At 30.9% G+C, this 25,237-nt stretch overlaps 1 protein-coding gene across 6 annotated transcripts; it reads right to left on the reverse strand.

Moving 5' to 3' along the window:
* Positions 1–1,600: 1,600 nt before the first annotated feature.
* Positions 1,601–24,377, reverse strand: LOC139521199 (zinc finger protein 608-like). 6 transcript variants are annotated; one of them, XM_071314566.1, is made up of 6 exons: positions 24,221–24,377; positions 16,443–16,923; positions 10,846–10,993; positions 9,858–9,945; positions 5,131–8,639; positions 1,601–3,542 (listed from the first exon to the last, which is right to left on the reverse strand). In XM_071314566.1, the coding sequence occupies exons 2-6, from the start codon at positions 16,716–16,718 to the stop codon at positions 3,466–3,468; spliced, it is 4,098 nt and encodes a 1,365-aa protein (XP_071170667.1). In that variant the 5' UTR covers positions 16,719–16,923; positions 24,221–24,377; the 3' UTR covers positions 1,601–3,465. The 6 variants fall into 6 exon arrangements, with proteins under 6 accessions (XP_071170667.1, XP_071170663.1, XP_071170668.1 ...); XM_071314562.1 differs by having other exon boundaries at positions 16,293–16,923; XM_071314567.1 differs by lacking the exon at positions 24,221–24,377 and adding an exon at positions 19,909–20,100.
* Between the last annotated feature and the right edge of the window lie 860 nt (positions 24,378–25,237).

A 25,237-nucleotide genomic window follows, 5' to 3' on the forward strand; every position in this document is an offset into this window, starting at 1 on the left:
TGAGGGAATTTTCTTAGTCAAAGGACCATAACTCTAAACAAAATCAATAGACCAAGAAAAAATTTGATCTTGATCTGTAAGGTACTATAACATGGTAAAATAATACATTCAATATAAAATCGATATCTTCAACCATGCAGAAAAAAAAGTTTGGAAAACTGATTTACCAGACTGAACGTTGGACAGACAGACAAGAGTGCAAACCTAAAGTCACCTACTTAATCGGTAGGGGTCTAATAACTGTCAAAGTCAGACTAACCTAGCATACAACCATGTTCAACTTACAATTATTTCATTAGCCAAATATGGTTGACTTAATGCTTATAGTTTCTACAAAATGTATATTATCACACAAACTTATCATGGATAAAGGGAGACAATCATTCAATACACCGAACCACTGCTAATAGTATCTTGTTATCATGGATCCTGCTAAAGGGAGACAATCATTCAATACACCGAACCACTGCTAATAGTATCTTGTTGCTTAAGGGAGACAATCATTCAATACACCGAACCACTGCTAATAGTATCTTGTTATCATGGATCCTGCTAAAGGGAGACAATCATTCAATACACCGAACCACTGCTAATAGTATCTTGTTGCTTAAGGGAGACAATCATTCAATACACCGAACCACTGCTAATAGTATCTTGTTATCATGGATCCTGCTAAAGGGAGACAATCATTCAATACACCGAACCACTGCTAATAGTATCTTGTGATGTACTGTTTTGTATTCAAATTAGACTATAGAAAGCAGTAGCAGTAAGGTGCAGATTTGTTGAGAAATTTTTGTTGGATTCCTACATGTACATATTTATGTAAGTGATTTGATGGTACAAGAATGGTGTATCATAGATATGAACATCATGAAAAGTCTACTGTGCAGATACTATTAGCAGTAGTTAGGTGTATTGATTGATTTAGTGAGCTTTTTTGTTACATTTTTACTGGTACCAGTTGTTTTTGTCAATTGTAACATTACATCATTGATTAAAGAACCTTTTCTGACATTGATTTGTTTGTACCATGTTCTATAACTCTTAGTTTTACCATAAGAGAGAATCAAGTACCAACACCTAGCCTTAGCTCCAGCACAAGTTTGTGTGCCAGTCCAAAACTAGGTAGTCAGTAGTCTTTCTTGTTCATCTATATAAGTGTGATCTTTCTTTCTTCAGATTTGGTTTTGATGGCAGATCTTATACTAGTCTGTTACATTAATTCACAGCTTGTCTGCGGACTAGGACTTCATACCTTGTGCCTTAGTTAGTTTTGTGTTTTTTTCAAATTTTTGTTCATTTGGATGTTTAGGAGAATAGTGTGATGTCCTTTTTCACAGAAGTAGTATACATGATTGTTTAATGTCTGCCTCAAGTCCATCTCCAGGTGCAGGACTTTCTCAATGCATGGAAGAACCATTTGTGGCCTTGAGCTCTTTTCTGCTCTTTGACACATTCCCCTTTTCTATTTCATCTATTATTGAAGACCATATTTTGCTCTATGAGGTTGTATTGTAATCTGTTGATGTCACATTGTATCTTCTTTTTATTCAATGGAACAATTGTCCTACACCGTCTTACAAGAAAAAGAGTAAGATCAATAAGATTTCTTGTTTATTTTGTATAAAATAAGCCCATGTAGGCTTAAACAAATACTAATTGTATTCAACTATATATAAAATCAAACTTTTGTCATGCTTAATATAGAATCTTTCATCCTCATTTACATACACGTACATTCATTCATAGCAATTAATCATTGCACAAAACACAACTATAAGCAAAACAATGTTTTACCATAAAAATTTACCAACCTATTAATGCATTTTATGTCATTTTTTTGCATAAACAAAGCTAATTTTTTACTGTAGTCTTGCTTAGGGAAACAATTTTTGTCACTTGTACAAAATCTAAATACTGCTGAGTTAACAGGTTCGGTATAATCACATGGAATGTAAATGCTTGAATTTTTTTATCATTAATGAATTTCTTTTTGAAGTATTTTTCATGTCATAAATTAGTTTTTCAATAGAATTAAATTAAATCTATAATAAACTGATTTAACAATTATTGATACATGTACAAAAATTGTAATTTGCATAGCTGTCTATATCTATGATAAAATTGTAAAAAATTTTGATTGTAAAATATTTCATATCCTACAAAATTTTTGACATAAACTTGCATATTTATAATATTTTATTCTACTGTATTTGGTCCCAAACATATAGCTCATAATATTTCATTCAATTCTATTTAATTATTCTATTCAGCATTTTCTCAATAGAATCAAATCTCATATTGCCATTTGTATTATATTTCATATTAACAACCATAATATGTCCATATCCAAGCACTGAGTTAAAAACATCCAATGATAAACAATTAAAAAATCTAGCACTATTGTAAATTAATCAAAACTTGCATTGCATTATTTTTCAAATCTACAAAAAAAATCTGCAATTTATCAATGCCTCAAAGATTTTGTATCAAATTTGATAATAACTGAAAACTGAACACATAGACAAGATGGAAGAACTAACCAGAAAACATCAAGTTTGATTATTTTGTAATTGTCCATTTACTTTTTCAGCAAAAATTACAATAAAATAAATAATAAAATTTTGAAATATAAATCTAAATCAGTATAATGAAACTTGTTCAGAAAAAAATTACGGGAAACAAAAGCAAACTAATGAATAAATTGTAAGAATAATACTTTATAATACTTTAATCTTTTCTATTCTATAGCTTTGCTTTCAATAAGTAATCTATAGGTTCTTATTTATACTTTATTAAACCACCAATAAGAAAAATACATGCTTATGACAGTATTAGCATTTATAAAACGCATAAAATTTTCAATGAAAATTTACATATTTTACAGTATGAACACATACTTTGGTTTGATTTCATATCACAATATAAACATTACTGTACATTACACACAACTTATATATTCTTATCAAATGAAAAACATAAACCTCCTTTAACAAATTATATTTTTTTAATACAAAATAATTCCTTTAATGTGTATTTACTGAAAATGCAAAATATAGCAAAAAATATTTGTAAAGGGTTAGGCTGAACCCTGTGCATAAAATGTATTCATAGTATTGAACTGGATACTTAAAAATCTTTAAAAATTTGTTAACATGCCCTAATAATTCTACATCAAATCAAAAGGAAAATTGAATTGATTTTGTTCTCTCATGAATTTATTGAAATAACTATTTCATTGCAGAATCAAATGGTTCATAGAAACCTTATACTCAATTCAGAAAATATTAAATCATTGTCTTGCCAGAAATATCATAAAGATATATTTCTTTTTTTATTATTTATTTCATTTTATTTTATTGCTTCTACTGGCTAAAAATAATTTGCATAGACACACAACCTAACAACATGTCACATGACATGGGAGATAACTCATGACATGACAAGGGAGATAACTGTTGATTATGGTGGATATTGAGGATGTTGGATAGAGTTTCCTGGTGGTACTTGTGTCTGTGAGGGTGGTGTTGGATAAATTGCTGCAATAACAAAAGGAAATACATGAATATTTAAATAAGCAATCAAATTTATAAAAGTATTTGCATATTCATAATATCATAATGAGTTATTTACCTAAGAAATAAATGAAACATTTTAAATCAATTTTACTTGTTTAGATGTTTGTTTGAACAGAAAACATCAAAATACAATGTATCTGCAAAACCAACTAAAAAAAATATTTTCATGTGTAAAATACTTAAGGGGGTTCGCGGGTCTAAATCATTTATATAGGATTTCTCTATATTTTTCTATAAATGAACTTTATCTTAAAGTTAACAGAAAAATAAAATAAAAAAGTGGGGTCACCGTTCATTTGCGCTCACAATCTGCCTTCGAAAGAAGCATACATTTCTGTAAAGGTGTTATTTTTCTGTTGAAGTAATAGGAGAAATAAAGGTAATATCGGAAAAAAAAGAAAGAAATTTATAACAGAAATCGCTCAAATTTTACAATAATTTTGTTTAAGTACAGCTTATATGGAAATTATATTAAAAAATATAGGTCACCGATAATTTAAAAAAGATATTTCAATTTTAAAGCCAAAAAATGGCATTTTTCCACCAAAGGGAGATAATTTGGAACTTTTTCAATGATGTATACATTTTAAAAGTCATCTGGGGCCAACACAAATTGTTTGTTTTGAATGATTTTTGTACCATATGATAAGTAACAGCTTCAAAAGGTAACAAATAAAAATTTGAAATGAAAAACAAATGTTTATTTTTTTTCTGAAACTTTTATACCCTCGAGCCTCCTTAATAAACAATTCTGTGTCTCGCTATTGTTTTTACTAATATAAAGCAAAAATAAGTCATATGAAACGACTACATACTGAATTATGAACTCAAGCTTCTCTTCGTAAAAAAATGTAAATTTTTACAATTGCATGTTATATTGTGTTATAAAACTGTGTTATTACATCTTTTTGAGTATTAGTTTATGCTTGGGTAGTAAAGTGTTTAAGTGTTCATATTTCTGTGTATTGACTTGAATGTCCTTTATTTGTTCATATGCATCAGCCATGAGGAAGGACTTTTACTCAAAAGCTGTCATTTGTTTCTTTCCCTTTTGAGGCTTTTCTTGTCTATACATGACTGCACTGCAGGGAGTATCAATATTTTGTACTTTCCTATTGTTTTTTTTAAATTTTTTGGATGGATTTTAAATAATTAATTAATTTCCTTTTTGTTATAAGTGCCTTTGTATTGTTGAAGACCATATGATGACTGACCTCTAGTGAGTCTAGTGTTGTTTTTTTTCAATGTTGGCTGTTTCATTTTTTTTTTATTTGACATTTCTATTACATCGAAATAAATCATTGCGGCAGTAAATTATTCACTTCTTAATTTTCTGTGCTGTAGAACAAATTTGATTAATCTTTTGTCATGTTTGCTAAGTTGCTCCAAATAAATATAAACTGTAAATACCAAATGAAAGAAAAAAATTCTTACATCAAAGAGACATACATGGACATCAATAAGTGAAATTAAGTTTAAGTCCCTTTTTGATAAATTTCATATTAAAGTTAAGATATGTCCCCTGTGCCTTATTGAACCCATTACTTACATGGATAATGATATACTGGATATGCTGCCTCTAATACATGGGTATGATGATGTGTGTGAACATGTCTCTGTGTTGGCGGGGAACTCGAGTCTCTCAGTTTATCACCCACAGATAGTGGTAATGATATTGGTTTATCACTTTTAGTCATATTACTTGTCACAGGAGATGCTGAACGAGATACGGCTTTCCCTTTTTCTTGTAATTCATGAATTTTATGACTGGCACTAGTATTAGCTTGTGATGTTATATCAGACTTCTTTAAATCCATTTCAATAGGTCCAGCTTTAGATATCGGGACCATCTTTTGTTTTTCATTGTCTGATCCAACACCTGGATAGCTGTTAATTTGTGAAGGATGGATATAATTTGTAGGATAAACCATGTTACGATATGGATCGTATGGGATATGTCCATATGAGGTTGGTGGGGACTGTACAAACTGACTGTGATAGAGGTAGGGGGAATAATGAGATCCAGGAGACTGTGATAGTGATGTGTGAGGACTGGAGGGTTTGGAATATTGGCCGATTTTGGATTTTGGAGTGTCTACACTACTACTCCTATTTTTGTCTGAAGGTGTCTCTGAATTTTTTAGTTTATCAAATGATCCTTCATAATTCTTGAATTTATCACTTTTGTCCATTGATCTTTCATCTATATTTTTAACCTTCTCCGATGAAGGAGTTCTTGTCCTTTCGTCACTAGCACTTTTAGAAGACATACTTAAATCTGGAGCTGAATCGCTCCGATCTTTTAGCTTACTGAAAGGTTCTTGTTTAATAGTTACATTTGGCACTAGACCTTGTGGAAAGTCTTTTGATTTTTCTGAAGAGAAGGGACTATTATTACTTGACTTATTGCCTACTAAATCCACTGGACGAGGTTCAAAACGATTTTCACTACCTTTCTTTTGCTCAATCCTCTTTTGATGTTCTATATGTTTTTGTTCTTTATACATTTGGCTTCTCCTAGCTTGTTCCTCACTCATTTTTCCATCCTTTTGCCCTTTCATGCCTTCAGGATTTTGCTGCTCAAAGCGAATTTTATCAATATTTGGTTTAACATCAATTTCTTTAGAACTTTGCTGCCGATTATCATTTTGTTGCCGATCACGCACTGACTTTTGGTCTTTTTCTGACTCATTGGTACGTTTAGTATCTGTATGAGGGAATCCACCTGAATATTCACTAGAGAAATTATGTGGTCTAGTTTTAAATGCGTCACCACCTGGCCAGGGGCCACTAGCCAGAGATATGTCAGTAGCGGATGATCGACTAAGTGCGCGCGGAGACTCGAGATCAATAGGAACACCCTCCTGATACATTCTCTTCTGTTGTTCATCAATCATTTTCTCAAAATGCTGCCGATATAATGGGTCATTAGCCATCATATGCATATGATAATTAGGATCCAGATAAGGTCCATAGGCTGACATATACTGATACTGCTGCTGGGGAGGTAAACTCTGTAATGCATACATTTGCTGTTTAACCCATTGCTGATGTTGTAATTGTTGAAGTTCATGTTGTGATAACTGCTGTGATGGACGATCTACTTTATCACCGATATTATCACCTGTTTTATCGTTTTTTGATTCGTCTATTTTTGATTTATTTTCAGCACCTCCAACAATTTTTAAATGTTCTGATGGAGTGCTCCTATCTTTAACACTTGGATTTGTCTGAATCTTTTGAATGTTTGATCCAGGGGATCCTTGAGCTGCAGGTGACAAGAGGTATTGTGATTGATTGTAATAATTCCCATACATTCCGTATTGATTTAAAGGTTGATTATCCAGACTCACACCTGGAGTAGCACCTTGTGAATCTTTGAGTTTAACGATTTTCTCATCAGTAATTTGCGGACTAGCACTTTGTGCCGGTGAACCAGCCTCATTTGCATCAGAAATGTCAGAATAAGCTGGGCTCTGCACATCATCATTTATATTTGATTTATTGCTTTCATTTGTAATGACTTGTAAAGTTGGTGTTACTTTCAGAACACTTGCTTCAGTTCGGGGAGTATGACTGAGATCAACAACTTTTGGTTGCGGCTGCACTTGTCCCGTAATAACACCAACATTTGGTGGATAAGAACTTTTGTCTATTAATGCTCCGGATTTTTCTTTATCGAAATCCAATGGCTTACTTATTGGCATGACCTCCTTTTTAATAGATTCCAGAGGTTTTGCCATTATTGGTGCTACTTTTATTACACTGCTTGTTTCACTTTTCTTATTGTCAGGCTTCATTAGTTTTGCCGCTGCAATATTCGGTAACACTCCATTTGCATCCTTATCTTTTAATTTCTTTTTATGTTTCATTTTCTTTTCTTTTAACTCCTTTAGCCCTATCAGATGCTGATTAACAGCAGCCGAATCACCCAACACTGTTGGTTTTGGCTGAATTGGTTGAAACTGTGTTGTACTAGATACATGTGTATGTGTGGTAACCGGAGCTAAATTTGTATGTGTCACTGTCACATTAGTTGTTAAGGCAATCATATTTGAAGGTGCTATTGGCCTACCCATCACTTTCGGTTTTATCAATTTTTCAGTCTTCCCTGATGAAAGTTCATTTGATTGTGAGTTTGTAGTAATGGCAGCGAATGTAATAGGTCTAGATGATTGCATTGGACTAGAAGAAACAGGTCTAACATTCACAACAGGAGCATTAATGGTAGTAGGTGTCTGTACCACAGTTGTTGGAACAGAAGACGGATTTATTTCTGAATTAACTTTAGAACTAGATATTACTGCATGGAAAGAATGCCCTGCCCCGATTGTAGGCTTTGTCACAGTGCAACTAGGTGAATTTGTTGAAATTGAATTCTCTTTCTTTAAAGATTCATCAATATCCATTTTGGTAACTTCTGCAGTAGGTTTTACTGTAGGTTTCACAACATTAACAATATCAATTTTGTCAGAATCATTACTGTCTCCTTTCTTATTGTCCATCTCGTCAACACTATCTAAATCAATCTTGAGATTGTTCGAGCTATTCTCACCGCTCTCTCCCATATTGCTATCCATATCTTCCAGCATAGAATCTTCAGTATTATCCATATCACGTGATTCTTCATCGCCCTCTAAACCAACGGCGCTATGGGCGTGAGATTGGTGATATCGTAATCCATTCATGTGACGGTACTTTTTCTTACAATTTGGCTCTGGACATTCAATAAAATTTGGCACAGGACTTTCACTACCGTCTCCTGGAGTTCCACGAGAACATGAACGACTACGTTTTACTTTGGCATTATCGTTAACAGCATTTTCCATTTCGACAGGTCTTCCTTTACGCTTTAAACCAACAGATGACACAGATATATCAGACTTAGCTGGACTAGGAGGAGCAGTAAATGTATTACTCCCCTTTCGTCCTTTACGTAAAGTTCTTCCTTCCAGGCCTTTCTCAATGACCGGTGTACTGTTTGAACCTCTCCCTCGTTTAGCTCTTCCTTTTGGTGTTCTAGCATCCATATCACTAACAGGTGAATCACAATTAAACCTAGAAAAAAGGATCTTTCATATTAGTCATCAATGTTTTATATGTAATATTCATGTTCAAATTACTATAGAGTTGGCATCTGAATATTTCTTATTAGTGTTTAAAGTTCTACAGAAACCACCATTTCATTCTTATTTTTAGGTGTCAGATTTTTTTAGGTTTGTTTTTTTACAGATGCTACCCACAAAAGTGTTATTGTGAAGAAACGTTTTAACAATCATTATCTGTAATGAATATAAAATTATTCATGGAATTGAAGGCCATTCTGCAGTTTATGGACATGTTAGTCATCTCCCAAAAAGTGTCAATGCAATGTTGGAAGATGAATATTGTCATTTGTTCAATTAGTTTCAGTGAAAAGCAAGATAACTCTTACTCAATTGAAAATTGACTAGGAAAAGTCAGAATTCCTAATCTATTTTGGTGAACTTTAAAGAAAAAACCTTATTGGTAAATTTAGGAGAATACAAGACATTTGTTGATTGGTGATAGAATTTTTTTTTAATTATTATCTTTATAACCTTTTGTAACATTTAATTTAAAAAAACAATTTTCTATCTGAACTTTCTCTATCATGATTATATATATACATGTACAAGATATTTAATAAATATGAGGATTCTGTTGAAATAGCATTATGTGTAACAGTGTTGGTCTTTTTGTGTTTTTTTCATTCCTTCTCCTTTATTTGACACACTTTGTTGCAAATATAGTTTTTACTTAATATATGGATAATAGTTGGCTGTTAATGAAAAAAAAAAAATTGTGAAAGTGATTACTGGAATCTAACAAATAATAAATGTTATTTGAAAATTTAAACCAATACAAACATCATGAGATGTCACAAAGTAAATTGTTCACTTAAAATCGTCTTATATATATATATATATATATATAGCTGATCTGTAACAATAACATCTTCATGCCTTATATATCATGTACTGTAGTACGCCGCTAGATTAAAACTAACGTGGAAAGGTAACACATGGCCAGCGAAAGCTCTTTTTTTGAGAGCCCAGGTGGTCGTGTGGTCTAGCGGGACGGCTGCAGTGCAGGCGATTTGGTGTCACGATATCACAGTAGCATGGGTTCGAATCCCGGCGAGGGAAGAACTTTCGCAAATTTACAGATCTAACATTGTTGGGTTGATGTTTAGACGAGTTGTATATATATATATATAGGTAATTTTCATTGGACAGATTAACGCTATCCTGTTACCTTGGTGGGGCCCATTCATGTTTAGTAGCATCCAATAGAGTACCAACATAAGTCTTGTCTCTCCAAGTTACATTCACCACTAATACTCCTGAAAATACATCACATATAAAACATTATTTCTAAATCATTACTTAAAATGAATAAAATGTTAGTACATGTATCTCATAACTACTTTCTACAATGCCTTTTTTGATCTCTCTGTAATAATATCTTCAGTTAGAAATCTACATGCATTAGAAAAGTGAACTTTCTCATGATATTACTTTAACACAATGACAATGGTGTTGGCATTATCTACATTTTGAATTTTATTAGGTAATATAGTATCTTTCCTTAACAAAGGATTTTATTTTTTTCTCTCTATAAAGTATAAATTGTTGAATTCAATATCTTTATAATGTTCTACCAATCTAGATAAATAGAAAGGGGAAGTTGTGATGAAAGCCAATTCACTATGCAACAAGGATAAATAGGGTTTTGCCTGAAGTTGAATTTTGGTATTTCTTTTGATATTTCTAATTATTCATTTAAAGAAAGTACTGATTTGATTCAAATATATAATAAGATCAATTACTGTTTACAAATTACAATCCCTGTGGGCTATTACAAATGAATAAAATAAGCACTTGGTCATTGCTCAGGGACATATATAGAGATTTTATCTACTAGATAACTTGCTTCAAACATTTAAGCATTTCTAAGCTGTTATATTGTCTGATTGATGTATACTTCATCTCTTTCAATCTCATTCAGATACTGTGAATTCTTTATTTTTGTGGGTATAAATTTTCGTGAATTGATGAAAACTTTCATTTTCATGGTTATTTGATCTGTGGTTTTGCCAAAGACTGCATAGATATATATATTCCTGTTGAAAATTTTCATTTTTACGGGGTAAACAGGAAATCCATAAAAACTGTTGTACAACGAATAACAATGAATCCTCAGTATAAGACTTCATAAAAAAAACACTTATATCTAATTTTACCATTTTCTGTCTCCTGCCATACAATGCCTTCCAAGAGGACATTAGTCCCTGGTTCACATGGTCCAAGACAGTCCGGGTCTGTAGCTACACCTATGCTACAAGCATCCGTCCCCACATGGCTCTGTGAGATTGAGGTAGATGAGTCATTCTAAAAGAAAAAGATCTGATATTAGTCCCTGGTTTACTTAGTCGAATATAATTATTGACTTTTGTAGCTAGAATTATGAAGACAGATCTAGAGCCATCTTGAAAAGTAAAAGATCACATCACTAAAACATAATGGGTTTTTCCTTAAATTATGCAAGGATGCTATAATAGGATTAAAGGGAAAATTAACTGTAACATTCTGTGCAGTTCTTTGAGAAATCATCATGTTGGTTTGAGGCTGATTGTTATATAAAACCTTGAGAAAGGATGTATTGTGATTTTTTTTATGTGTGCAATATTTGAATGCCAAATGTAAAACTGCCATTTTGTTAAATATAACAATATTCATGTAACAAACTTGTATACATACTGAAGCCTAAATTGACTGATCTTGATAAAATTGAGTTTACTTAGAAAACCTGCGGCTGCCTGCATGTGTAAATTTACTGTTATATAGTTAATCCCAATTGATGTTTGTTCAAGACAGCCAAATAACAGATGCAGAAAATATCTTTCCCCATGTATAAATATTACCACATCTTACAGCCTTTATATTCACGTAGCCAAACAACTTTCAATGACTACTACCGCTGTATTTATCCAAGACATAATGGTATTTATAAACATTTTAAATATCTTATCCTGTTATTACAACTTCTTCAAATTCAAAAGAGGTTGTAATAATTATAAAAGTACATTATATGTATCTGGTAATGATCAAACAAGATGATTAAAGATGTAAGACTCAAATCAGTCTCTAATCTAAATCCATTCCTTAAATAGATGTCCAAATCTGACATCATAATGGATTAAGATTTGGGAGATGTTGATTTGTAGACCAGACCAGACGTAGACTAGAGAACAGTCAACTAGACTGACATTGATCCAAGGATTAACATGTATGTAATAGATATTGTCTTAAATAAATTTTTTTTTGCAGGAGCCTTATCATTAGTTTTCATATGAGAAAATTCATGATATTTTTTATATTATTCCTCAATCTAAAGTTCCTGATAATAAATATTTTGTAATATACTTATAGATTAATGACAACTTTCACTATTTTCTTACAAAGGAATATCAGACAGGGGTACAATTTATTAATCAAACTGTATATCTATAGGGCAGCTATTTCACAACCAAACAGCCCTAAACTGAAAAATATACAGACATATTATTAGAGCACAAGAAAGGAGACATTATCTACTACATCTACATAGCACTAGCAAAAATAGTTAACCTGCAATCTATTTAAAATAAGGAAATGTGGTATTTTTGCCAAATGAGATAACTACCCTCCAAAGATGATTATGTGCTCTAAAGAAATACAGCTGATAATGAAAACTAAATAACTACAGCTATCTAACCAGTTTACAACCAATAACAACTGGCAAGCACTGTAGGCTGCAGATTTTCTTTACTATTCTTCAACAATGATTATCTTTACCAACACAAATATTAATAACATATGCACACTTTTTTCATAGAACATGTTGAATGAAGCTCTTCAATTTGCATAAAATTATCTTTGAATGTGTTTAACAGCTGGAAGAAGGAACAGAAAAGAAAGATTTAAATTATGGGAGAAACCCTGAAGGAAAGTTAAAATGTGAACCTAAGAACTAGTGATATAAAGGGACAGTCAGCATGACATTTTATCATTTTTGTTTACCGAAAATTCAAAAATTTTGTTTAAAAACAAGAAATAATAAATGCACGCAAAATTTCTGAATTTACAGTATCAACCCATGATGTTTTAGTGTTTTTGTGCCTTCAAAATTTCATTACAGTTTTACATGATGAAAAAATGGAATGTAGAACCAAAAATATGTGATTGTGTGTACAAAGGGCATTCCATGTCTAGTCTTTATTTATGCACGTAAATGTGCCATTAATTAAATACATGTTGATCGTTTAAATATGTTAAATAGATGTGTACTTTTATAAATTATTGGATGTTATTTTGCATATTGTATTCTCAGGTTGTTGTCTCATTGTAGAACTCTTTTGAACTTAAATTGATTTTTAAAGGATTGATTAAAAGCCGTAAAGAAAACAAAAGATGAAAACAAAATACTAGTAAAATTTGTTCACAATGAAAATTATTTTGCCTTGAAATAAAATACTTTCCTAGCTAAAGGATGAACATGATGAAAAGATTGTGTTCAACTTCTGTGAATCACCTCTTTACAAAGTAGCTAACAATACTTTATCTTGTGGGCTATACCAGTGTGTGGATTATTTGTCACATATGCTAGTTGGGTTTAATATCAAAAAGGAAATGTGCATACTTCAATCCAGATACTTTATCCCTTACTGAAGTGTTTGTTCAGGAAATACTTCAAGCACATACTTTAATGTTGGTGTCTATGCAGTGGTGACAAAAAGGATATTTGGTATTACTTTCTACAAGGAAAGATTAAACAGACAATTCAATGAATAATATTGTTTTTCCCCATCTGACTTCCCCAACCATGCATCCTTTCATGTGCCAATTCACCTCCATAGATTTAAACAAGTAAATAAAATGATATTAAAATCAAATATAATTTTATCTATACAATATATATACTTGGGGCAAATTGAATGACGTTAATAATGGCAATTATAAAATTGAATAATCTCTCATGTAGAGTAAAAGTCTTATTACATGACAAGAATATATGACTTGACCAAATACATGTACATGTATGGATCAATTACTTAAATAATTTGACACTGAAGGAGGTGTAACTAGCAGGTACTAATTATATGTACTGTTACATGTATATATTCTGACTAGCTTGACGGATTATATCAACATGCTTTTACATGCAAATTTATCGTTCAATACTAAGTACACATTTATCATTCATGCTCTTCACAAGCTAGGATTACACCAGGAACGATTTTCTTTGATAAATAATGACCTTATAACCTGTTCATATTTATCAAAGAAAGTATCCTTCTAAAATCTGAATTAGAAAAACTAGAGAGCTCAGAAATTTATGCCACTGCTGCATGATATGTGTATATAGATATAAGACAAAGTCCATGTTTTGTAGTGGGAAACCCCAAAAATCTATTGGCTCAAAAATAAATTAGAAGGTGTGTTAGATACACAAGAATCTCTGGATAATTTATTGGGTCCATTGGTTAATGACAAATAACAAATAGAAAGAGCAGATGGATAATTTTAACTGGACTAAGTTTTACTGTTTTTAAAAAAAAATCCTCATCAGAATTGGCCATAGCCAGTACTTAGTGTCCTTGTAAATGTCACACTTTTAAATACCTTTACCTAAGTTATGGCTTTTAACAAGCTTATCAAATGTAATAATTTGCATACTAACAGCCGACCGTGCAAGACCCTTATGAGTAGTCAAGGTTGTTTATAACTCCCCTCTTCGGCACACAAACATGCTGCAATAATATGAACTTTTTGACAAACTTAAATTCACGACTATTATACATGCTAATTTTGTCTTCATTGAAACTCTACAAAAACCTTGAATATTTTTAAATCCATAAAGACATGCACGCCTCATTTACACTTGAAAAGCAGAAATCCCCTCCCAAATTTTCACACATTTTAACTTTCATCTAATATACTTCCAAGGCCAAATACTGGAAACCATATAGTGTACATATGTTAAAAGGGTGGTGATTATAACAGAAAAAAATCCTGTAAACAGACATTAACCCGTTTAAGTATAAAATATTATTTCTAAAATATCTAGCTTATTCATGTCGGTATCATGTTTTAGTCAGTTTAACCTTTAAATAATAAACCTCACCATAAGCCATATATTTTAAAATTGATTATTACCTTATATATATATAGACTTATGTCCTTCTCAGACTTTCAGGCCAAAATTACCAGAAGTTTCAATATTCATCCAAACTATGATGGTAACTTGAATTGCATTCATTTTATTTTAATTTTTTTTTTAAAACAGCGTTCAATTTATAAAATATTCACCTTTTCACTGTGTTTATCCCATTTCATTTTACACTCATCACACAAAATTGTACAATTAGACATTATCAATAACTTTTGAGTAATGGGTTTAAATAGTCTGGAAAAGTTGTCTTTCAGTTAGGTTATTTAAATAGAAAGACTACAATAAAATAAAAATTATTTTTGAACAAATGATTTTTACCTTAATTCTTTTTATCAAGATTGATGCTGTCAAACAAGCTTAGAATGTATTTGTTAGATAATCATTTGATCATTATCTCTTCAAATGACGTGAGGAGACAGATGTTTGTTGATATAATGTACATGTTCAGGCTGAGCATTATAAATGGTGGATAGTCACCATACATGTACACCATATGTGACATAATGTTAATGGAGAAAAGGGGCATGGGTGGGTGTAAGCCCCCTTTCAACTTCGGTCATTCCCCATAAAAAATCTGTTCTCTAGAATTTCACCCATTTTTTCATCTCAGAAATCAGTTCTTTAAAATCATGTTATAGAAAACCATAAAAAGTAGCAGCAGATCAAGTATTTTTTTAAACAGTTTCCCAAAACAATGTAAACTGATGTCATATACTATATATACAGGACAGCTAATAACCATGAGAACAAAAAACTTGGTTGCTACATGGTGGTATTATTCAGAATAAAACCTCCATGGCTGCTATTGATTATAGAACAATTAATAATTAAGTTATAGTTATACATGTATATGGGGAACAGGTGTAGTACTATTTTTAGCCTCTAATTGTCTAAAGCGATTGAGCCATGCGAGAGCCATGCACACATGTAAGCTACTATAAGGTATTGTACTATACAGCCCAACATACTTCCTCAGATTCAACATCATCTCTTCACTTCACTTTAATATAGGTTAAATAAAACATTTTGATGACTAAACAATTGTCAGCTACTTATTCCACAATTACATAGAAACACGGAACCAGTTTAATATTCAACCCCTTCAAAAACTTAAGTAACTGGTAGATTTCAAAAGGCTTACTAAAATCTGAAAACATTGATCAATTTAAATGGAAGTGAACTATGTTAACTGTATGAACCAAATGTCCATGAAATCTAATCCTAACACAAGGTCCCATTATCTTTTTTTTTAATATCTTAAATCTAGATTTCTTAGCAAATTTAGGCTTAATTTAATCTATGAAAATAACTGAATATTTATCTCAAATTATGCAAATATCAAGAGAGTTCTGATTTATATCTGTCAGAGTTATCAGTTTTTCTATATTTGCTTAAATACTTAGTATTTGGAAAGAGAAGTGAAGAAATGATGAGTACAGAATCTTTGGAGCAGCAGACGGGACAAACAGTACAAACCTTTTCAACTTTGACTTTTTTTAAGGGAAAGCCAATGCCTTCATCTTCTTTGGCATCAAAATCATATGGGTCATCTGTTTTACTGGAATCGGCAGCCGGTTTAGAATCCAGCGAGACTTGAGAAAAGGCAGCATCAAGAGTAGTACTCACTGAAGACACGTCCGATCCCTTCTGGACTCTTTCTTTTATCTTTTCCTTTTTATGTATCCCTTTGACCTTGGGTGACTTGTCACCAGCCGTATTCTGTTTCACTTTGTCCATTAGAGTTCCGTTAGCACTATTACTATTAGATTCGTTTGTAGACATTTTTTCAGCTCCTTTGACAATTTCGTGTTTACCATCATTCTTCGTAGCATTTACATTTTTGCGTTTTATTTTCATTTTTAATCCTCTGTCAACAACTGCATGGTGTTCTGCCCCGCTCATCGTTTCTCCTCCTCTCCTTATTTACCACTGTCAATGGGAGAGTTGGAGTGTGGGTGTAGTCAAACTTCCATTTACTGCTGAACTGTGCCATTCATTCAAGTTTTAGTCTGCATAGCAAAGATTTCTATTGTACATATATATATGGTAGATTCACCATCCAAAAAAATCTTTTACACAAACACTATCTCTTTTTTACCATGTTTATCTGAAATAATAAAATAACTTATGAAGTATTGACTTATTGACTTCAAAATGTGAACAACATAAAGAAGAAAATTTGAACCCAAAAGGATATAATAAATCCTAAAATCTTATTTCTATATGGAAATTCAGAACTTGAGCACACTATTTAATCGAGTATTATATTGTTTTTGTAATTGCAATTTTAAGTTTTTTTAAATAATTTGTTAACATAGATTTTCAAATTTTTAAATGATTATTTCATTTATATTTGAATGTTTTTTAATATTTAACATTTTCTTAAGCATATATATGTTAAATCGTAATAACTAGTCTAATTTTTCGACCATCAATAATGTGCCCAAATATTTCTTAATTTTCTGAAATATAAGCAGAGGACTTGAAACATACATCAGTAATGTAATAATGGATTACAAAATTTGTTATCTTTGAGTAATTAATGGTGCATCTAAATTTGTAAACAAAGATTATAAAATTAGTAACAACATTTAGGAATAAATCAAGTTGATTTGATAACAAAGAACATTTATATTCCACATTCATGAATTGATATCAATACATAGCCAAAATTTCGTGAAAACAGGTGAACAAATTCTTGGAATTGTGTCAGATGTTCAAAAAAAATAACCTCTTAAATTTATGTATGAACATCAATTACAAAAAATGTCTACAATCATCTGAAGTATTCCTAAGATTGTAGTTTTTATGAATGGAGCATTTGAAGTACAAGTGCAAGTCTTCAAAGGATACACATAATCAATTAACCACAAATTACATATAATCCTGTAATTACGTATACATCTGTTCTGTTTACCCAAGTCTGATTCCTAGCATATGATATTAAAGGCAAACAGCCATCAAAACCAATCATGTTTACCTCTGACTGAACATTAAGAAATTAAACAGTCCGACACAGGTTTTTAAGAGATCAAACAAAGAGAGAATTGTGTTGAGATTAAATGTTTTTGGTATGGGAGGGTGTCATCTGTTAATGTTGCATAGAGAAGTATTAGTTTAAACAAATAAATTGTATTTAATCAGATATGAACTTAGATAACTTATCATAATTGTATGTAAGAGTTTGATTACTTCTTTATCAAATTAACTTCAAGTTGGTGACATATCAACAATTTATAACAATTTCATACCTGTATTACACAGGTAAATCTTATCAAGGTGTGAATTTCAGTAGTCAAAACTGTGCTATTCACTACTGCATGTAATAGCTGTCTGGGTGTTCAAAATTGGAACACCACTTTTAACAAATGAATTTGAAGTAGAAAATAAAGTCATTCTAGCATTCAAATCTTTCTCATTGTCATATCTATGACCAAAGACCAGATAATTATTGGTCAATGGTCATATGGTAAATAATTTTGTTTCAATATTTGATTTTTATATAAATGTAAATAAATTGATTAAATGAACAAGTGGACTTTCAAATAATCCCCCCAGTTCATGTTGATTCATGTGAGCAAACAGAAAATCTGTGAAAAGATTGAGTATTACTGTGACCAAGCCTTTTTAATACTTCAAGTACAAAAGTCACTTTTTATTTAACGCTACATGTACTATTAAAACTTATGAAATAACACCTTTAGGGAATGTTGGCTAATTTGAGTGACAGGTAATTACATATCGCATGGTAGACTGATGATTGATTTAATGACTAGGTATTTACATTCATTTAGAGGTTACATGTAACAATTAGATTATTGCTTTACATCGGAATAAAGGCAACAATAGGATTGAACTGTGCCAGATCTTTCTACTTCAATAGATGAAAATACTAAATCAATTAAAATTTTAATAATCTTAAACATTCCCTGCCATAAAATCAATTATGTAACTCTATTAAAACTTCAATTAACACTAAGTAATATAAATCTTAACTCTAACTCAATATAAAATGTTAAGACTTTCACTGGTAAAGATAAATACATGTTGAACATAGCAATGCAGACAGTTTATAGCTTCAAATACATCTAGGGGATAAACTTGGAACAACCATGTCAGTTAAAATAACTGGAATAATTAAATAAACTCAATTACCCAAAACCCAGAAATCTTTACTGACCTTACGTTGTAACAGCTAAAGAAATCGATCTACTCACAAACAAAAGATATTGTAAAAGTTACCTGGTTGAAGAGGGATACTAAAAATCAAATTACCGCCATTTTCCCAAATAATTTTAAAGGCCTTGTTGACATGTTTTGTAAAGCTTAGTCAGAAATTACGATCATTTGAAAATGTATAGAATACAGTACCTTTAATAACGCTATGAACCTTTAATGCCATAGTTTGTCACACAAGGGATCATTGCCTGTATTGTTCAGATGACATGCCAAACTTTTTTGCTCAAAATGTTTTGATTTAAATCGTATTCTCATTGCAATACTTTATTTACCGAAATGAATGAGTTGTAAGGCTTGAAAATTATCAATATATACTGGATAATCTATTACAATTTAACAGGAAATTGATGGGAAGCGTATTATAAATTGTGAATTAACTTCAATTGATCAATGAGTGAAATATTACTTAAAAGGGTATTTAACAAAAGTACTAGGATTTAAATCAATTTACTGAATAATCAATGGTTATGAATGTACCGTGAAATCCTTTTTTATCTCCTTTTAACATGTTCTTAACACTTTATCTTAAAAGTATAAAAAATAAATATTTAAGGACTGAATCATAATTTCCGTTTTTTTCACACAACTCATTTCTTCTAACCACCAAATTTGAAGCTTACATTTTTTCTTTGTTTCCATTTTTTTTTTACTAATATCTCTTAGTCCAAGGTTAAATAACAAATCTATTAGTTTTAAATATTCCTCACCATGCATATACATCAATAACATTTCCATTGACGATTTCTCAAACAAAGATGACTGTTTAAATCCCTCTTTTGAACCTGTCTAACATGATATACCATGTGGCATCAGATAATAAATCTATAATCAAACTTTTATCTTTTGTACATACCCCTTGTGATACACACAGCTATAATAAATGTTTATTTTACTGTCCAAGAAATTACTATAATAGCCTCCCTATGGGCTATCTGAGGCAATGTCATTGTTAAAAGGAAAGGTGTGCAAAATCCTCAGCAAAATGGTTGTGTCCATACCTATGCCTCTGGCTACACAAACATAAGACTGAGATAATATACAAGTCAGGTGGTCTAATTGTAAAGGTAAATAATTACAACAAACAGTTTTCTCTACGCTTGATCAGCACTAGTGAGCATATTGAAAATAAAAAAAATGTTTTTATAATATTATGATATAACAAGCTCGTCTATTTACAATGGACAAATCTTATCGACTCTTTAAATTCAATAAAAGATTAAATGTGTTAGAGTTGTTATAAAAAATAGAGTGATAAATTCTACAATATAGTACAAGATATTCTTATTCCCTTTACAATACTAGATAAAGTATTTCTAAATTAAGGAAAATATTTGTTACAAGTTTATTGTTTCAATCTTAAAACATTTTAATTATTAACAAGAAAGAAAATCATTTATAAAAAATAATGTGATAAACTTGTAAAAACTGGTCAATCATTGTCATTATTGTTTCTCAAACCAAAAATCCCAGAATGAATAATTGAAGACCATTAAAGATAAAGTTAACAATAACATTGAAAAAGAAAAATGTTAAGACTGATGATTTCAAGTACTTTTTCTTTAAGCTTCAATAAATGAAAGGTAGTTTAGAAAAAAATCTTTAAAAACCAGAAAATGATTACTTTCCCCTAGCTGGAAATTATATTACCATGAGTGTCAATTTCTGGTCATTAACAGCTCCTTTATCAATAGCATCAGACAGCTGTAGGCAATTGGCAACTTTCATAATCAGTGGTATAGCCAAATGCTTTGTTATGCAGATTAAACTATGGGGATACTTTTACAGACTTTATTGAATGTTAATTTGATTTGTTATAGTCATTTATATATTATAAAATTGTTAATTTTGGTATAAATACAGGAACTTACAAAAGGATATTGATTTTTGAAGTTATTGATTCATGAGCTACAGTACATAAATAATCAGACAAGATTACTAACACATATTGCTAAAAACTTGAAGGAGTGAATGATGACTTTAGTTTATATGCATGATCAGACATGCACATAAAATACAAACTAATAAATTTGCATTTAGTTGCACATTTGGTGTGTTCTTTAACATATTTGTTTGTACAGCTGCCATGATAATGCAGTTGTATAATTCCTGCCCATAAATATATACCCTGAAGTTACATGTCCTGCTAACAGTAGGTCTCTAATTAGTTAAGGATGATCAAACTGTTCTAAACACAGGAAATAAGATAGCCATATTTCAATGACAAATAATGGTTGTATTGGGGCAAATGATGTGTGACCATGAAATAGATCTAACAATATAATTCAATGTGTTAATCACAATTTGATTAGGTAAAATCACTAAGACCCATCTGTAATGAAAAGACTTTTACTTTGTAACTTTAACATGTGAACTACTAATCTGGGGTTTTTAACAAGACTGGTATTTAAAATTGATCACCTTCTAAGTTTAAACCTAACAGTATGTGGGCCAGGTCTTCAACATAAAACTTACTCTTCTTTAAATATTTATCAAATGTGTTCAGATCATTTATAAATTCTGATACCTAATGTATCTGAACATGTTGATAACAAATTTATATTTGTTAGTTTACTGTTTTTTAGTAAAATTTCAATAAATTGAATGATAGTTCAGGGAGTAAAATTCAATCAATTTTAAAACGAACACGTTTTTAAGTCATTTAAAAATTCAGATCAGTTTCTTCTTGTTAGTTCCAAGGGAGAAACTCAACAAATGTAAATGACTTCTTTTTCTTAATCGACTGATCATCAAACATCAAAAACATGAGAATGCATGGTGGCTGAATACAGATCTTTTATATAAATACATGTGTACATATAAAAAAAATACTAAACAGGTCAACATTTGTAATTTTAATTTACACTAGAACACACCCGTGATATCGCGGGTCCGTGACTGAATTAAAGTATATAACTATGCGCAAGCCTTATTTTAGTATTACTTTTTATCTGATAAAGTCATGCCGATTATTAGGTACACAGTTTTCTCTGCTTTCAAATCTTTCTGTTTGAACCCGTCGAACTGGAACTTATCAATTATTGGTAATATTAATTATTTGGATAACAAAAGTTCCTGGAATGGAGTATTTTTTAATCAACAGCATTGTCCTATGTTAGTTATAAATAAAGTTGAATTCTTTGATTCACTGTTTTGTGTCAAGCCCGCTAACAAATTGAAAACGGTTCCGCCTTATTTTTAGTCCAGATTTTTAGTATTCGTATTGTTATCTTAGAAAGTCTTACTGATTAAAATACTTCAATAGGTAACAATTTGACAATGATTGAATTTAGTAGTGTCAACCCTGTGATTATGATCCATGTACTTAGTATACATAGCATAATCCTAAATACACCGTTTGGTGGTGCACTTGTTAGATGCGGAACGTACAGATAAGGTAATAGGTAACAGGTGAATATACTTTTGGTATCAGTATCGGACCTGACCCGGAACTTCTTAATTATTGGCAATATTAATTACGTGGAAAACAAAAGGGCCTGGAGTGGTGTAATTTTTAATCTACACCTTTGTACTATATTAGTTATATATAAAGCTGAATTCTTTGATTCGTCGTTTTTACGTGATGACGGCTGACAAATTGGACCTCGTAATTTTAGTATTATAGATTTATAGAAGAATCAATATAAACCCACCAACTGTATATATCAGGATTTCTATTTAAATCATCTGCAGAACTTGCAACTTTCCAAGAGTACCCTTCAAGACTATTTAGTATGTTATTCAATACATACACAAGATCATTCATCATTGAGTTTTTATCAATCTTCTACTGACCAGTTTAAAACCGTTCAATTCCAATACATGTACATGTATATTGTTTCCATTGAACCAATCAAACATTATCAATACTTTGATCTACAAATGACTTTTAAAAGCTTTGAAGACCTTTAAATGCCAAAAATTCTAGTCAACATTTAAAGAAAATGAGTTGACCTTTTTTGAAAGCAATAAAATCATAAAAACTTGTAAACAAGTTTTTCGGGTATATTGTTCTTCTTACGAATACAGGAGTAGACTACTAGGTAGAAGTGTAAAACTTGTTTCATTAATGTACAACTTGACTCAATGCACATGTACATAAGTTGGCATGTTGACATTTCACTTGTATCCACTTTAATTATAGACATAATAACATCACATACTCTGTCCCTTACCAAAAAAAAAAAAAAAAAAAGATCAAACCAAACCATTTCCAGGTTAGAAGCCGGAAATAAACTATTTTTTTTTAGTGTTCAACATGTGATGTTGACCACCAATATGATTACGTCATATCTTTATAAATGCCAATCAGACCTAACACAAGTCTGTTTTTCTATCTTATCTTTTCCCCCTGTTGAGCCATTGTCTTGACAATCTTTACATATTTCAATTTGATACTTGTAAGACTTATTGCCCAAAGTCAATCTTTACAATATATTTTAAAAATTGAGACAGGTGAAATATGAAATAGCAAATGTGTGATATGCTGCGAGGAAAAGCTGTTCAAATACGCAAGAAATATAGTACAATGCAGAGATACATCCTATATATAATATCAATAATAACTTTTTACCAATTCTTACATATCACAATTAACTTTCCAATTACTTGATAATTAAAATAATTAGTCATTCATTGCTTCCATCTGTTTATCAGAAAATTTTCCCTAGTATTTAGCTGTTAGGACCAGAAACATTCATAATATAAAAGTATTTTATGTTTCTTGCTGGACTATGGTCATAATGCAAAATACAATATTATAAAAAATAAAATTATCCTGTTTATAAGGCCAATATACAAGTAAATTTATCATAATATCAAATAATAATTAAATAAACTTAAAAATTTATAACCTGTCAGATGTTTAACATCATAATCACATTTTTTACAACCTTGCAGTTGTAATCTGGGGCCCTCGGAGGGAGACATTCAACAAAATAATAGTACACAAACATTAACAATAACCATTTTTTATCCTAAATATTTCAGTTGTGTATCAAAATGGCTGATATGTCTTTCCAGCGTTGAAAGGTTTTGTGTAAATACACATGCCGTGATTTTATCCATGCCGACTGAGGCATGATAAATGGCCGAACGATCGTATAAACGACCGGAAAGACTTGAAAGGCGTTGGTTTTTGATGCTCTGCACTTGTCATAAGCACTTACCATTAATGTTTATACTTTCTTTATCCAGTAAACTACAACATATATTCAAATAGATGACAAATTTTCAGGAAAACTATCGTAAATTTTACTATTATTTTCCTTTGTTCGTAGCTTCGCCTACCATCTATAGTGAAAGGTTGGTCATTGCTGAATGGCCAAGGAGAAATTCTGTCAGCCAATCAAATCGCTAGTTTCTCGCTCACTGAGAGTAGGCCAAAAAACTTGTTCTTTGTTTAGCCATAGGCCGTTCAAATAAATATCGATTTTATTGTATTAAATCATTCTTTTATTGTTCAGCGTTATAACCGATTAAACATTTAGATGCTTGAAATTAGAATAATAAATTAATATACAAAATTCATTTCTCAGGGTTATTATTACTCATGCAAAAATAGAAATAAAATAATTTTACATGAGAAATGGATAATTTAAAAAAAAAAAAAATGAGACTTCGAACAAAATTAACATCAGCAAATATATATGTTGGCCAGAAGTTCAATTGGTACCCACAGTGAATTGGCTGCCGAGTTCAACGCGACGCTTTAACGAGCATTTTCGTACTTCATTTCTGTAATCTAATTTATCATGTAAGATAAGATAACACAATTATGACATCAATCGCCACTGGGTATATTATAATCTCAAAATATGCAAAATTCATTTTTCTTGTCCGGATTTTAATCGTTTTTTTTTTACTGAACATTCATGAAATAATTGCCACTGAACGTTATGAGCATAGGATACAGTTTTGATCCCAGGGAGTTTTTGTTAACGAAATTTTTCACCTCGTCAATTAAGAAATATTTAAAATATATATACCTTCATGTAAGAGAAAATGGGGTCGAAATTTTATACTTTCACTAAAAATTTCGTTGGTTGTTTTTTTTTTTTTTTTACATTTTTATCGTTTGGATAGACATACCTAAAAATAAAGACACCAGCGGATTTTTGGTATAAACATTTGGAAAATCTTCTGTACATGAGTATGATTTTTGTATAACTTGAATTCTTTGAACT

The sequence above is a fragment of the Mytilus edulis genome, chromosome 4 (genome assembly GCF_963676685.1).
Source record: "Mytilus edulis chromosome 4, xbMytEdul2.2, whole genome shotgun sequence".
NCBI classification, from domain to species: domain Eukaryota; kingdom Metazoa; phylum Mollusca; class Bivalvia; order Mytilida; family Mytilidae; genus Mytilus; species Mytilus edulis.